The 14,701-nt window shown below is 61.1% G+C and overlaps 1 protein-coding gene across 1 annotated transcript in view; it reads right to left on the bottom strand.

Moving 5' to 3' along the window:
• Positions 1-14,418, bottom strand: part of DNAH17 (dynein axonemal heavy chain 17) — a 38,429-nt gene extending 24,011 nt beyond the window's left edge. Inside the window, exons 1-36 of the mRNA XM_064522891.1 lie at positions 14,077-14,418; positions 13,798-13,997; positions 13,536-13,722; positions 13,350-13,449; positions 13,190-13,275; positions 12,970-13,095; positions 12,522-12,677; positions 12,366-12,452; positions 12,067-12,234; positions 11,714-11,830; positions 10,678-10,937; positions 10,365-10,560; positions 9,932-10,078; positions 9,438-9,546; positions 9,119-9,222; positions 8,868-9,008; positions 8,313-8,456; positions 7,877-8,059; positions 7,480-7,734; positions 7,192-7,361; positions 6,667-6,889; positions 6,456-6,572; positions 6,232-6,318; positions 5,739-5,891; positions 4,668-4,916; positions 4,390-4,512; positions 3,788-4,135; positions 3,615-3,706; positions 3,301-3,427; positions 2,935-3,087; positions 2,383-2,508; positions 1,879-1,986; positions 1,605-1,736; positions 797-957; positions 554-710; positions 34-138 (exon numbers count right to left, since the gene is read on the bottom strand). Of these exons, the coding sequence (XP_064378961.1) occupies positions 34-138; positions 554-710; positions 797-957; positions 1,605-1,736; positions 1,879-1,986; positions 2,383-2,508; positions 2,935-3,087; positions 3,301-3,427; positions 3,615-3,706; positions 3,788-4,135; positions 4,390-4,512; positions 4,668-4,916; positions 5,739-5,891; positions 6,232-6,318; positions 6,456-6,572; positions 6,667-6,889; positions 7,192-7,361; positions 7,480-7,734; positions 7,877-8,059; positions 8,313-8,456; positions 8,868-9,008; positions 9,119-9,222; positions 9,438-9,546; positions 9,932-10,078; positions 10,365-10,560; positions 10,678-10,937; positions 11,714-11,830; positions 12,067-12,234; positions 12,366-12,452; positions 12,522-12,677; positions 12,970-13,095; positions 13,190-13,275; positions 13,350-13,449; positions 13,536-13,722; positions 13,798-13,997; positions 14,077-14,418 (5,739 nt within the window). The remainder of the gene's footprint in view (positions 1-33; positions 139-553; positions 711-796; positions 958-1,604; positions 1,737-1,878; positions 1,987-2,382; positions 2,509-2,934; positions 3,088-3,300; positions 3,428-3,614; positions 3,707-3,787; positions 4,136-4,389; positions 4,513-4,667; positions 4,917-5,738; positions 5,892-6,231; positions 6,319-6,455; positions 6,573-6,666; positions 6,890-7,191; positions 7,362-7,479; positions 7,735-7,876; positions 8,060-8,312; positions 8,457-8,867; positions 9,009-9,118; positions 9,223-9,437; positions 9,547-9,931; positions 10,079-10,364; positions 10,561-10,677; positions 10,938-11,713; positions 11,831-12,066; positions 12,235-12,365; positions 12,453-12,521; positions 12,678-12,969; positions 13,096-13,189; positions 13,276-13,349; positions 13,450-13,535; positions 13,723-13,797; positions 13,998-14,076) is intronic.
• Positions 14,419-14,701: the final 283 nt, after the last annotated feature.

Raw genomic sequence — 14,701 nt, 5'->3', positions numbered from 1 at the left:
GCGCAGACTAGCTGCCTGCTGGCAAACGCCCACCTGCACAGCGATCACGGACAGCACCTCCACCGAAATGCGGTTGAATTCGTCGAAGCAGCCCCAGGCGCCGGTCTGGGAGAGCCCCTTGTAGATGTTGCCGCAGGACTGCGGAGCGAAGCGCGGGGACACGCTTTAGACACGCGAAACTTTGACACCGGGGCTGCGAGACGGGAGTTTGCTAGAAAAGCTCAATTGCTAGGAACGGCTCTTGCTTTTACGCTTTTCCCCGAGGGAAAGGCAGGGAGCGCCAGGGCCACCCCAGACGCACATGGGGACGGTGCCGGGAGCCGCAGCTGCACCCGGACGGAGCCAGCGCCGGTCCCTCGCCGGCGGGCGGACAGGCAGAGGCGACATCCCACCCGCCGGCGCGGTTAACGGCAGCAGCTTCCAGGCCCGATTTCGGTGCACGCAGCCTAACGTGGGAGCGGGGGCAAACGGCAGCGGTGCCTCCGCCGGGGGGTTTCCCCGGTCCTGGCAGCCCCCCCGTTTCTCCCCCCGGCGCCGCCGTCCCCGGCTCTACCTTGTAGTCCATCTGCTCGGAGCAGTTGAAGACGTACACCATCATGCCCACGGCGCGGCCCAGGTCCTTGGTGGTCTCCGTCTTCCCGGTGCCGGCGGGGCCGGCGGGGGCCCCCCCCATGACGAGGTGCAGGGACTGCGTCAGGGTGATGTAGCACCTGCGGCGCGGGGCCGGGATCAGCAGGTGCAGGGGGGGTCCGCGCCGGCCCCGGCGGGGGGAGCGGCAGCGGGAGCCGAGCCCTACCGGTCGGTCAGCGGGGTGATGACCAGCCGCGGGGAGTTGCCCAGGTACTCGTAGGAGTACTGCAGCTGCGCGTCGCAGATGTTGGCGTAGCAGTGCCGCCGCGCCTCGTCCCAGCGGTGCCGCAGCTGCGCCTGCCACGTGAACGCCTGCGCGCTCTCCACCTGCAGAGCCAGGCGCTGAGAGCCGGCGGGGACCCCGGCGGGCACCGCGCTCCCCAAAACGCCTGGGTGCTGTTTGCAGCTCCCCGTGTGCAGGAAGCGCGCAGACGGGTCAAAACGCAGCGCTCGCACGGGCCCAGCCCGCCGCTGCCTCCTGGTCGGCTCCCGCCAGCACGTCCACCCGCGCCAGCTCCCACCGAGCGGGGCAGGAACCGGGGAAGCTGCTCCTCCACCTGGCTTTGCCTCGATCTCAAAAACACATTTTTTTCCCCAAACCAAGGTGGTGCCTTGATCCACAATCCCACCATAGGCAGCATTAGGTAGCAAACCACTGCTGTGACTCCATCAGGACCTTTCTATGAATTATCTGTCCTAATGCAGTGAGCAACGGGGTCTCGGACAAAGGCCAGTTCATCCCCATCGCCTTCCCAGACCTTTGCATTTGTGGCGTGAACGAGGCACAGGGCAGTCTCACGTGAACCCCTGCCGCGTTACCTCCCTGGCTCCCGTTTATCCCTATTTCCACATTTCATTGCCTTGTTCACACTTCATAAGATTCAGATACTTTGAAAATAATAAAATAACAGGAAGAACTTTCCTCAGAAGTGCCAAGAAGCAAAGCAATGAAAATAAGATGTTGTAACTCCTACCTTTGCAAGGATCATTTTGGCCACGACGTCCCTGGCATGTACATCTATGGTGCAGATTGTCATGATCTTCATTCTGTCTCCTGCTGTTAAGTTTCCAAGGAGTAGTGAAATCAGTGCATTCAGCTGATTAATCTGAAGCAGGAAAGAAATGATTAACACAGAAAAATGACTTTACACTTTGCCTAGCTTTCTGTGAACCGCTCCCAGACCGAGTCTGATAAGAGCAGAGAGGGGCCTGCAGCATGGCTGCAAGGCAGAACCACGGGATGCAAACCTGCTTTTTGTTATAATCTTTAATTGCATTTTCATATCCTTCCTCCAGTCTTGAAAAGGCAATGCCAACTTCTGTAGTCCACCAGATCTGGGTGCATGTCAGAGCAATCTGCAAGGAATTGCATGGAGAAAATGTGGCTGAGGTCTGGTGCCTGCAGCTCCCCGTTCTCTGTGCTCCCCCAGCTCAGGCTGCAGCAGGTAACCTGAATTTCATGGTGCTTAATCACTAATGCTGCTCTGAGCCAGAATTTTAAAGGGACCAGACCTTAGCGGTTCAGCATTAATGTGCCGCATCTGGTTTCCCACGCACTGAGGCACGCTGCAGTCTGCACAGGGAGCACCCGGCACCCCCCGGTACGGGGTACCGATTTCCCCGTTATGGGGACATTTTCTCTGGGGTGACCACGATACGAGCAGCATCCCTGGGTTTCCGCGCCGCGTCCGCGTCTGCCTGGGCGCTGCCCCGTCCGGCTCGCCCGGCCCGCCGTCCCCGCCGTCCCCGCACCTGCGCCGGGTAGTCGAACACCCACTGCTCCCGCGGTTTCTCCTCGTAGGTCACCACGGCCTCGGGGATGAGGTGCCGCAGCGTGGAGCACATCCTCTCCAGCACGCGGTTTAGCCAGACCTCCACCTGGGGACAGCCACACCCAGAGACCTTGGTGTTTTACGGCAGTTTTCTGTCCCGGTTGCGGACGCGCCAGCTCTTCCCCGCGCTAAGTGAAATGCCGCGTGAAAGCCCTCGGCGCACAGCCCCACAGCACGCTTCAAACTGGGGTTTACAGCACGCGGCGTGCGGGCGAACAGCAGAGGGAGGCAGGCCGTGCTGCGGCCGCCTGGGTGCCCGTAAGGCTGCACAGCTTTCGTATTACCCCTATACCGCTGCGGCTGTGTTGCACAGCTGCAATGTGGATCCCATCCCTGGGTCTTTTTGGCTGAAAGGCCCCATGGTCACATTTTCAAGCTGCTGCCAGACTGTTATGACACAGCAAGCAAAAGACTCGTCTCCGGCCTTAAACCGCAACGCGCGCTGCTCCCCGCAAGCGCAAGCGCTGCTGACCTGGCCGGACAGGTCGCACTCTCCGTCCAGAGCCACGTGCTCCTCCTCCTTGCTGAACATCCCCCGGCCGATCCGCAGGGGCTTGCTGTCCGGACCCGTTTTGAACTCCAGTTTAGCAAGACTATCGAAGAGCTTCGAGAGATGCCGGGACACCTGAAAACGGGCGTGACAGCAGGGTCGGGAGCTGCTGGGTCAGGGTGAAGGGGTATTTTGCAGTTTTGATTACGCCCCTTTCACACTGTTGCACCCCTGATGACCAGTGTACAGAAATGCAAACATGAAACATGTTTTAAAACTGCCATAATGAAGTTAGTTAGCACATAAGAGACAAAGGACTTGCCTCCATGCTTCACGTCCAAACCCTACCTCGACGGGCTCGTTTCCATTAGATAAGATGTCAAGCAGGTCTGCGGAAGAGACAAAGTAGAATCTGGGAAAAGCCAAGCGTTTCGTCTCTAGGTATTCGGCCAAAGCCTTCTCGCAAAGCGCCAATCTAATAGAAAACAAGCAAGAAAAGCTGCCGTTAAAAAAAATCGTTATTGTTTTACTCCTTGCAGAGTAATTGTCACCTTGAGGAAGATGTCGCTTTGGCTGCTTGGGAAATTAAGCTCTTCTTTTGGCCTTCGAACAGGCAGTGGCAGTTTCCCCATGATGCTTCCTGGGGATGACTCAAACCTCACCTTTTCTGCAAGGCTTCTAACTTGTCATAGAGACCGGGTTTATTTGTTGCTTCAATTACATTGGGAGTTTTCACTGCATCTGCCATTAATTCCTGCAAGAGGAAAAATGTTTCAGTTAAATCAAAACCACCAGCGAGTTCTCGAGGGGGTCCAGGAAGGGGCAGGCTACTCACTTTGAAATCTTTATCTATAGAGTCGAAACGCTTGGAGTCTTCCGGCAGCTGACTGCGGATGTCCTCGGAGCCGATGAAGATGCTCTCGAGGTGACTCCATGTTCGCTGCACCTTGAACCAGATGCTTATGACGGAGTCAGTGGTAGACAGCTTCTGCTGCCAGCTTGACACCTCCTGAAGGAAGAAAGCCAGGTACTTGGAAGTCATCAGGTTCTGCAGCTGCACTTGGTTGTCTTCCAGCGTCTCGATGAGAGCTTCGTCTGACTTGAGAAGCACGGTGCCCGTCCTGGTGTGGGGCTCATGCTCGAACTGCATCGTCGACCAGGTAACGTCCAGGGCCTTCAGCACCTGCGGGCAGAGCACGAGCAGAAAGGAGCTGACCTTTGCGGCTATCGAGGGGGCACGATCTTGCAGAAGCCCCTCTGGAAAGGCAAGACGAGCAATACGAGCGGCTCTCCGGAGCACGTGCTCTGCAGGTGCCAGCCCGTGCACGGCCTTCAGCCCCCCGAGCAGAAGCACAAGAGCTGAGAGTCGCGGAGCAGTCCAGAGCACGGGCTCATCTGCAGCAATGGCGGGTGCAAACCGCGCCGCGTTTGCTGTACCTTCTCCATGCCCGACTCCTTCACGGCTTTGTCCACGATGCCGCGAACCTCATCCTCAAACCTGTGCAGGTTCAGCTGCAGCAGATCGGCGAGGGTCGTGTTCTCGGACATGACGAAGTTCACCTGGGGCAGAAGTGGCATGGTCGGGGGCACTGACCCCCCCACGGAGAGAGAGGCACCCGACGGCTCCCCAGACCAGCGCTCTCATCAGCAGCTACATTTAAAGAGCCTGGGGGCCGGGCGTGCGGTGGGGCGGGAGCAGTGCAGGGCCAGAGCACCTTGGCTGCCTGCATGAGCTCGTGCCAGTGCCGGTCCCTGATGGCCGGGTTCTGCAGCTCGTTCACCGCGCGCAGGGACGTGATCATGTTCTTCACGCTGTTGTCCAGTCCTGTGAACGCGTCCCAGCTTCTCATCTCCTTATCCAAGCTGCGAATGTCTTTAGCAAACTTCTTAGAATCGATATCCATCTGCTCAACATTAATATCCTTCCATCTGGTCGTCTTCCAGTCGTCAATGCTGGTGTTAACCTGCATTTGGGGGTACCTTTCCTCAGGCCGTAAAATCACCGGCAGCACTTATCAGCGCTCCTCCCCTGCACAAAGAGCTGCACAACTCCTGCCAGCGCTCCCGGTGCACCCGCCACGCCAGAAGCACCCGCGTTACCCAGCACCAGCACACCCGGTGCACCCACTGTGCCAAAAACACCCGCGCTACCCAGCACCAGCACACCCGGTGCACCCATCGTGCCAAAAACACCCGCGCTACCCAGCACCGGCACACCCGGTGCCCCCGCCACGCCAGAAACACCTGCGCTACCCAGCACCGGTGCACTCGGTGCACCCGCCACACCAAACGCCTACACGACGCAGTGCACCCGCCACGCCAAACACACCTACGCTGCCCAGCTCCGGTGCACCCGCTGCACCCGCCACGCCAAACACACCTACGCTGCCCAGCTCCGGTGCACCCGCTGCACCCGCCACGCCAAACACACGTGTGCTACCCAGCTGGCAACTTATTAAACGCTCATCTCTTAGGGCGAGGAGGCTCTCAGAGGAGCTATAACGCCTTTGCATCTCAGCTGACCCGCGGTGCCCACGCCTGCCGGCAGCGGCTTGCTTTCCAGCCGAGGCTTGGAGGCAGCGTGGGTTGCCCTGCCCCGGCCGGGAGCCCCGTGCAGCTGTGGCCTGCAGCAGACGGCTACCGGCAGTCACCAATCTGCCGGCACAGGGTTGTTTTCCGCAGTAACGGGGATTTCGAAGCCCTGAGGACCGGCACCGCATGCCACCTCCCCGTGCTCCTGCCTCCCGCTCTCCCCGCTGGGCTGGCTCGCCGACCCCGGCACGTACCAGGACGATCATGTCCCAGAGCTCCTTGAGCAAACGCACTTCCCTGTGGCAGGCTTTGAGCTGCTTGTAGTCGGGGACAGACACCTCGAACAGCCCCGCCGACGTGGACAGCGCTGCCATGTCGCTCTCCAGGGCGGCGATGCTCTTCTGTTGCTGGATAGGGAAAAAGAGGGAGCCTCAGCTGCGGCGAGCCGGGGCGGGAAGCGCATCCCAGGCGCACTGCCGGCAACCGTGTGCCGGGAACGTGCCTCCCACCCCGGGACGGCTCCGTCCTTTGGCGTTTGCTGCAGCGCAGCAGGGGACGGGGAAAGCCACCGCTGCGGGGCCAGGTCCCCACGGAGCGCTGGTCGCCCTTCTCAGCTGCCCCCCGTGCTGGGGGGACGGACCCCGCCGGGCGCAGACCCTCAGCCAGCAGCGCGGCACCGCGGCGGTGCTGCCCTCCCCGGGGGTCGGCCGGGCCCGGCCCTCTCCCAGGCGTCCCCGCCTCCGTCACCTTGTTCAAGGACTTGTAGGGGTCTGGGTCGGTGTAGGAGAAGGGCGCCTCTTCCCGGAACGTCTCCCTGAATCCCTGCTGCCGGACCTGCGAGGGAGGAGAGCGGCTGGTGGGGAGGCAGCCGCAAGGAGAGCGCGAGGCTCTGCTGAGGCCGAGGAGCCTCGGCGGAGAGCAGACGGGCTCCTCCTGCCACCCCGGCCCCTTCCCGGGCCCAAACGGGGCACCTCGAACTGCTGGCATTTCCTGCGGAGGATGTTGACCTCGTTGGCTTGCAGAGGCGCCACGTTCTGCTTCACCTGGAGGGAGAGCTTCTTGGTGGCGTTCCACCGCTCGGGGAGGTCCTGCGGCGGGGACAGCGGTCAGCACTGGGCACGTCACACGGCCGCCGGCCGCCGGGACCGCGCACGGCCCCAGCCCGCGCCCAGCACCACCCACGTGCAGCTGCTGGTGGGTTTCCTCGGGCATCTCCTCGCCATACGTCTTCAGCAGCGCGATTGTTTCCTTCAGGGGCTCAAACATGCTGTCGGTAGTCGCCTGCCTGTCTCGGACCCTCATCAAGTGCCCCATCACCTCCACCAGCCCGTCGTAATCTCCCTCTCTGAGAGGTTTAGTCAAGCCAGCATTTGCTTCTTTCATGAAATTTTCTAGCTCCTGGAGACTGCAAGACAGAGGAGCGGGGAGTTCATGTGAGCAGGCATCAGCGCGAAGGGAGGAGAGTCCAAGCCTGGTTGCTAACAGCAGCCCCTATGAACGCTAGAGAAACGGCCGGCAGAAGCTGGCGCGCGGGGGCTGGCTCTGCTGAGTACCTCTCTGCAGGGGTTGGAGAGGGCCCTCCTCCCAGACCCCCGCCCTGAAGATCTCAAGGCCCGAGACCACCTGCTCTGACCCGGTCCTTCGCTGCCCCGAGTGCAGAGCCGCCTTTACACTCCCAGCGCAACGCTGTGGCGGGAGCCGCTCTACCTGGTGGCGACGTGGCTGCCGAGGTGCCGCTTGAGCACGAGGCTCCAGCGCTTGACGATGTTGAGGAGCGCCTGCTTGAAGGGGCGGCAGTCGCCCTGCAGCCAGCCGTCAAAGACCTTGGTGTTCTCGAGTCTGGACACCTCCTCATACAGCTTCTCGTAGGAGTCGATCTGGGGACCGGAGCTGGTAACTGCCCCGGGCACCCCAGTGCTCCCTGCTTCCCTCCCGGGCTGCGTGTCCCCGTCCCCGTCCCCGGGGCCTGCCCCGCTCTGCCCAAGGGTCCCTCACCTGCTGCTGGAACTGCCCAAGAGTTGGGGGCACGTGGGGCAGGTACTCCTCCGCGTGCAACTCCAGCTCGTCGGGGGTGAGGGCACGGCCGAAGGTGAGGAACCGCTGCAGGAACTCCTGGGGGTCGTCCAGCCACAGGTGGGAATACGTCTCGAAGGAGGCCTCGTACTCGCTCGCTTGCTTCATGACGCTGACCACCAGCAACACCACCTCCTCCCGCATCTCGCTGAGGTCTGCCATGTCTTCCAGGTCGGTCTGCAGGGACGGGCAGAGGTCTTGGAGATCAGGTGCGAAGGGGACCCAGGGCATCCTCCACCTGCCAGCACACCCGCAGCATCCTCCACCCGGCGCTGGACCCGGGGCATCTGGGGAGAGGCCGACCCGTAGAGAGACGGACCTTGTAGTTCAGCTTTCCCTCCACCAGCCGAGGGATGAATTTCGCAGATGTGTAGATGTCCTTGAGGAGGTTTTCCACCAGCTCGAAGAAACCGTTGTCCTCTCCCATCTCCATCGGCGGGCGGTGCCTCACTCGGTCATCGTACAGCTCCAGGTGCGCCTCGAACAAGGGGGCCACGCTGACCTGAAACACAACCTGCGTGGCTGCCGTCCCCAGCCCGCCCCGGTCCCCTGTCCCACGCTCCAGCACAGCGGGGACCCCGGCATCGCGCCGGCGTTTTCTTCCCGGGGATTGTGCAGGGGCCACCGAGATGGGCAGGTTTAGCGACTCATTAAGTGTCAGCAGAAACCGGACGGTTTGTCCCCTGTGCAGCTAACAAATGTACTGGCCCATGCCTAAGCACAGGCAAATAGTCACAAGATAAACCTCAACGTACATCAGGGACCATGTTGCTGAGCAGGAACTGTAAAGATTTGTGAATAAGCTTGAAGAATCCATCTAATATTATTTCATCTATATATTCTACGTAGTTCAGCCATTGCTCTGATGACTTATCAGCCTTAAACAGCTCTGCATTTTCCTGCAAGCAGAAAAAAAAGTATGCTAACAGTTATTGATAATATCAAGCATATTACCCATTCCTGTCCAACACTCTGCAAATGAGTCCTCTCCCAGGGCAAGCCAGGGGTTTCTCCTGCGCGACCATTACACAGGCCCTTCTCTTCGTGTCAGCTGTGCGACAGCCCGTGGTCGCAGCCAAAGATCTCTGGGCAGCGAGGTCCTGCAATCCATGTACCGTATTCCACGACCTTTTACAGGAGTTTTGGCTCGGTAGAGACTAGCGGATTGTACCCCACACCTGAGCCCAGCACTCACCATTACAAACCACATGAAAACGCTGGTTTTCACAGTACTGCAGCGTGTAAGTGCTATGTACAATCTTCTCTTAAAACAGTTCTGATTGATTAAAGCATCATGGGATGTTTCTCACCATCACCATGTTCTGAATCTTTTCGCCTACATCCCTAATTGCAGCATAGCGCTTGTTTAGGTGATTCGTCTTCCCATCCAGGTCCAGGAGTGCGGTCTCCTTGTTGTCCTTCCTTTCGAACAAGGGGCTGGCTGAGCACTCCTGCAAGGAAAAGAAGACAATGCTTTTTTTCTGCACTTGGAAAAGAGCGATTCCCAGGAGGAAGCTCACCAAGAAGCGCATTTTTAGAGTGACTCGCAAATGTTTGTTACCTCCATAAGGTGGGTGATATTTTCCACGTTTAACTTTGCTTTCTGGATTCTGGTCTCTAAATTATACAAGATATCTCTCATCTCTTGAATGTACTCCATGACACCTGCGCAGAAAATTTACGTATAAGTTTCAGACAGATGACCTTCAAGCCAGGGAGCCTAAATCCCAGCAAGGAGAACGCAGAGACTTCAGGGCTATCTGCCACGGCAGGGACACGCTGCCGCCCCGAGACCCGGTCCACCTGCACACACCTGGGCAGCGGAAATCGGCATTCTGGGTGCAACCACTGCGCCAAGCGCAGGCGGGACCCTCGCGTACCTTCGTGGTGCCAGAACAAGGTCTGCTCTGCCTTCTGCAGCTGGCCGTCTACGGTGTCCAGCTCCCCGGCGACCAGCGGGAGCTCCACCGACAGCACCGTCAGCCGGATCTGGGGAGCAAAAGCCGCCCCGGTCGGTCCTGGGGGACAGGGAGGGCACCGCGCTCCGGCCTTTGAGACACGCGCTTTTGGTCGCTGGTTTTGCAGAGGAGTCGGGTCCCTGCTCCACCCCTGCAGCGCGAGGAGGGCGCGAGGATGCCGCTGTCGCAGCAGAAGTCGCATCTAGCAACGGGCGCTCGCACAGCCACCGCGACGGGCAGCGCCCTGGCGTGCCGGGGACGTGCCTGGGGCGTTCAAACCACCCCGGACCTGTTTTGCAATATCCCCTTTCTTCAAGGGGCTCCCCAGGGAGTCCGAGCCGGGCTTTCGGCAGGGCAAGCGCTCCGGGCGCTGGAGAGTTGCTGCTTTTCCAGGCTGCCCCCGCCGTGGAACCTGCCTTGTTGTACCAGCCGACGACGAGGTCCAGATTGTCCACGAACTTCCGGAACATCTCGTTCTGAGCAAAGAGGCTCATCGCACTGCCCGGAATATCCCTCCGATTCTGGAAGTTCAAGTACTTGACTTCCCGTAGAACTGCAACGAGCTGCGAGACACGACGACCGGAAATGACTTGTTAATAAAAATCGAAGCATTTCATAAAAGCCTTGTTAAAAAAGGCAGATTTACATTCCGGTGAATTATTGTCAGCCCTGCCCAAAGCACAGCTGCAAACCAGCATGCAAATGTATTTGGGTAATTGAAGGTTTTGCCTCAAGAAAAGCATCAAAAATAAAGGGGGAGCTGGGCTCAGGCAGCATCTGCTGCAGACGTGGACCTCCCATCCAGCAGCTCCTCTGCACAGGGCTGCGTGAAAGTGCCTGAGCACCAACCTCTCTGCTGAAGTTCACGCTGATGAGGGACGACTCAGGGTCTCTCAGTAGCAAGGGCTGCTCCAGGTTAAACCGGCAATCCTGGTCAGCTCTGCTTCTCCACTCCGCGTAGGTCTTCTCGCGGTACCCTTGCAGCAGCTCCAGCATCTCGTCGTACTTCCCGGACACCAGCTGAGCCTCAGCGCCGGCCATGACGCTGTCCGAGCCGTAATAAATACGTTAATAAACGAACGCGGCCGGGGCCGAGCCCCGCCGTGGGGCAGAGCCGCACAGGGCTGTCTGCCGCGGGCCGGCGCGGCTGAGCCTCGCTTACGGGTGGTCGATGGCGAACAGGTCCCTCCTGGGCCCCTCCAGCCGCTCCTGGAGCTCCAGGGCCCATTTCAGCCGCCCGGCCACAGGCGGCATGTTTTTGTGGAGGGGCGGGATCCCCCCCGCGGACGCGACCTGGGCGTCGAACATTATCTTTGCGTTGTCCAGCTCAGTGTTAAACATTCCCAGCAGGGCCGAGTAATAGGGGGAAACCTCTGCCTTTATCAGAGGTCGTTCCAGCAGCGAAGAAAACATGTGCACCAACTAAAGAAGAAAGAAATGTGTTAATTTTTTATACTTCAAAGTATAATAAGTACAATAAGTATAACAAAATGATATTGCTGATGGGCATTCCCAAACACAGGGGTACACTGTGCCTAGCTGCAGAAAGTACCCGTCTGTCTCCTCTGCTTAAGCAACGCAACCTTTCAGGAGTTTTAAATTCCAGAGGGGTTGGCTCAGGGAGTTGGTGAGTTTTCTTTTTTCTCCCAGAAGCTCATTTCTGCCTCGGCCGCTTTTGTTCGGTGGATCCTCCCGCGTGGTAGTGAATATAAAATTGATGAGAAACTCCAAAATTTTATTTTTTAATAATTTTTTTTAATTTTTTTTAATGGATTTATTTTTTAAATGGGAGAAAACACAAGATCTTCAGCATTTCCCATGGAAGAGCTTTCTTGGAATTTAAAAATCATTGAACCATTAGCCTTTAGGAAGTAAAAACATTTTGGGTTTTTTTTGTCAATTACTTTTGTTTCTGGCAGAAAACTTTTTCATGGACCCATCTGCAACAAGCTCCAGTATTTACATCCTCGGGCTGCATCTTTCTGGGACTCCCATCTCGTCCCTCTGCTTTAACCTGCTGGGTCTCAGACCAGGACTCGCACAGTGAGGCATTTGGCCTCTTTAGCAGCTTTTGGCCACCGTTCGTGTGTTTGACCTCTGTGCAAATCCGCCTGTTTCAGCCGGTTATCGCTGGCCTGACCTGACCTCACCGGCCGCCTGTGCCGGGAGGGGACGCGTGGAGCCGCGGGCGCGTGTACCTTGACAGCGGATGCCATGCTGTTGCAGTCGTTGAACCCTTGGCAAAAGATGGTCGTCAGGCGCCTATCCAAATCCTGAATTTTGGTCTGGAACTCTGCAAAATCTTTATTGAATTGCTGTCAACAAGAACAAACTGATTTGAGCAGTGGTAGCTTCTGCGTTTTATTCCCACATCCTTCCAGAAAGGCACTCATTTAATCTCAAAGACACTGAGATGCTGCGATTTTTTTTTCTAACGCGAGGGCACTTGTTGCCATGGTGACAATTCTGCATGCAGGTCTGCTGGCCTGGTCTGGCAAGCAATTTTTTTCATTTAGCAAATGAACACGTTTTCACACCAGCAGTGGCTCACCTCTTCTGCAGGATCTAGGGGATCGTATTTGCAATCGGCAAAGCCCCTGATGAGTTCGGAGACCTCCTCGTGGATCTGGAGGACCTGGCTGCCGAAGATGTTTCCCCTCACGCCTCCCAGCTCCACCTTCTCCAGCTTCAGGAACTCGATGGCCGTCTCGTACAGCTCCTGGCCAGCGGAAACCCCCGTCGCGTGCGGCTCCTCCAAGCCGCCGGCTCCCCGGTGCTCCGGGCTGCCGGCACCGCTCCCTCCCGCAGCCGGGGCCGCGGCGGGGCGCGGGCGAAGCGCTCCGCCGTCACCTCGATGGTCTTCAGCCGGCGCAGGAAGGTGTCCAGCCTCCGGAAGGCGAGCGACGGGGGGAACTGCCAGGGCTGCGGCTCCTCGCCCTCCTGCAGCGGGGGGGCCGTCAGGGAGCCGAGCAGCCCCCCCGGCCCCGCGGTCCCCCCGCAGCCTACCGCGAACAACGCGGGCATCGGCTCGGAGCAGCAAGCGCCGTAGGACCGCAGGAGGCTCTCGACGGTGGCGATGCTCAGTCTGATCCCTCCCAAGGTCTCCTCTGCGTCTCCCTGCAAGCCTTTCATCACCTCCTCGGGGCCCAGGAAGTTGCGGGTCTGGAAAAGACCGGTGGAGCCGCGGGGCCTCGGGCGGGCGGCCGCCGTCCCCACCTGCTCCCGGGCGGCTCCCCGCGACCCACCTCTGCCCCACGCCCTCTCCAGCCCCACGTGGTCCCGCGATTAAGGGGTGTCGCTCAGGCACCTCAGCTTCTCCCTCCCCGACCCGCGTCCTGCTCGGACGGCCGGAGGAGGTCGCGGGAAGGGGGGGAAGCTGAGGCTGAGGAGGCGGAGGCCGAGGAGCCGGCCCGTCCCCAGCCCCTCCGCGCCCCGCGCCCGGCCCGGGCGGTACCATCTCGATGAGGAGGTTGCAGATCTCCCGCAGGATGACGATGGCTCTGGCGGGCGTGTTGTAGTGCCGGGAGCGAGCCCCCGCCAGGCACAGCGCGCCGAGCACCCGGGCGATGCAGGGCTGCAGCTGGGGAGCGGCGCCCCGTCAGCACCCGCCCCGGGGGCTCCTGCTCGGCCCGGGAGGGCAGGCGGTGCCGGCCGCTTCGCCCCGCGCGGCTCACCTGGGCGTAGTCCGTTTGCTCCATCTCCTCCAGCAGGACCTGCAGCGGTCGCAGGTGGAGGCAGATGTCGCGGGCTTCCTCCAGACCTGGGGCAGAGCAGCAGCTCAGCGTCGGCTGCCGGGAGGCTGCCCACGCCGGGGAGGCAGGCACCGGGCCGTACCCGCAGCCACGTCGCTGAACACGGTCTCCAGAGCAGGCAGGTAGCAGCTGTCGGCTTTCCGCAGGATCTCGGCGATGGCGGAGACGCGGGGCGAGAGCAGCTGGGGGGACGGCGGCGGCTCAGCGCCGGGTCAGGGGGGTGGCGGGGCCCCGGGGGGGCCGGGGGGCCGGGGGCCGGGGCCGGTACCTGCTCGTTGATGCACTGCAGGTTGTCCAGCCGCACGCGCCAGAACTCGAACTCGGCCCGCGGCAGCGGGTGCAGCCCCTCCAGCAGCGGCTGCGCCGAGTCCTTGCTCAGCACGTCCCCGATCTGGTGGGACCAGTCGATGACGGTGGTCTCGATGGCGCGCAGCAGGGAGCTGTCGGCGGCCGGGCTGCAGGGCGGCGGGGTCACGCTGCGGCGCGGGGCCGGGCCTCGCGGCACCCCGGCACACGGCAGCACCCGCGGCACCCACCTGCGCAGCGCGGCGCTGGAGCCGGCCGGGCTGTCCAGGTGCTCGGGCAGCGGCAGCAGCGGCTGCCCCCTGACCTTCCCCCCCATCACGAACATCTCGTCCTTCAGCCGCTGGGCTCGCCGCGCCACGTCCTCGGCCACCACCCGCGGCCACCCCGCCGCGTTCCGCTCGCTCAGGAGCAGCGGGTGGACCACCTGCGGGAGGGGGTCCGTCGGGGCGCCCGCCCGGGCGGGGGGCACCGCGGGGCCAGGGGCACGCCGCCCCCCGACCCACCTCCTCCACCACGGCGATGAGCTGCTCCACCGGCGCGGGGCTGAGGTCGCCCACCAGCAGCGCGGCCGCGCAGTTCTCGCGGGTGATGTTCTCCCGCTTCCGCTTGACGAAGTAGACGCCTTTGCCCCTGAGGGCGGGCGGGAAGCGGGTGGCGGGCAGCAGCTGCCCGGCGGGGCTCGGCGCCAGCACCAGCTCCAGCGCGTCCGGCTGCTCGAAGAACTCGGTCAGGGCGGCCGCCGCCTCCTCGCTGCCCACGAACTTGGGCCACTTGTCCGGCTTCAGCCGCAGCAGCGCCGTGGCGAAGCTCTCCATGAAGTCGTGCCGCTTGTCCGGCGTCGCCATCCTGCCCGCGCCGCGCCGGGATGGGATGGGATGGGGCGGGATGGGATGGGGCGGCTGCGCTCCGGGGGCGCGCGCTGCCGGGTGGGAAGGGGCGGAGGCGTCGCTCAGCCAGGGACGACCGCTCCAGACCCCGGCGCCGGCTGCGCCCTCCTCGCTGCCCGGCCCCATCTCCACCCCTTCTGCACGCTGCAGCCTCGGAGGGAGCCGGCTGGAGCATCCCTGCCCAGCCCCATCGCCCCCCAGCCTGCCCCAGCCCTGCAGGCCCCATTGCCCCCAGCCCCAT

This window comes from Dromaius novaehollandiae, chromosome 18, assembly GCF_036370855.1.
Source record: "Dromaius novaehollandiae isolate bDroNov1 chromosome 18, bDroNov1.hap1, whole genome shotgun sequence".
Classification (NCBI taxonomy): Eukaryota; Metazoa; Chordata; class Aves; order Casuariiformes; family Dromaiidae; genus Dromaius; species Dromaius novaehollandiae.
This window is presented reverse-complemented; position numbering and strand designations above follow the sequence as displayed.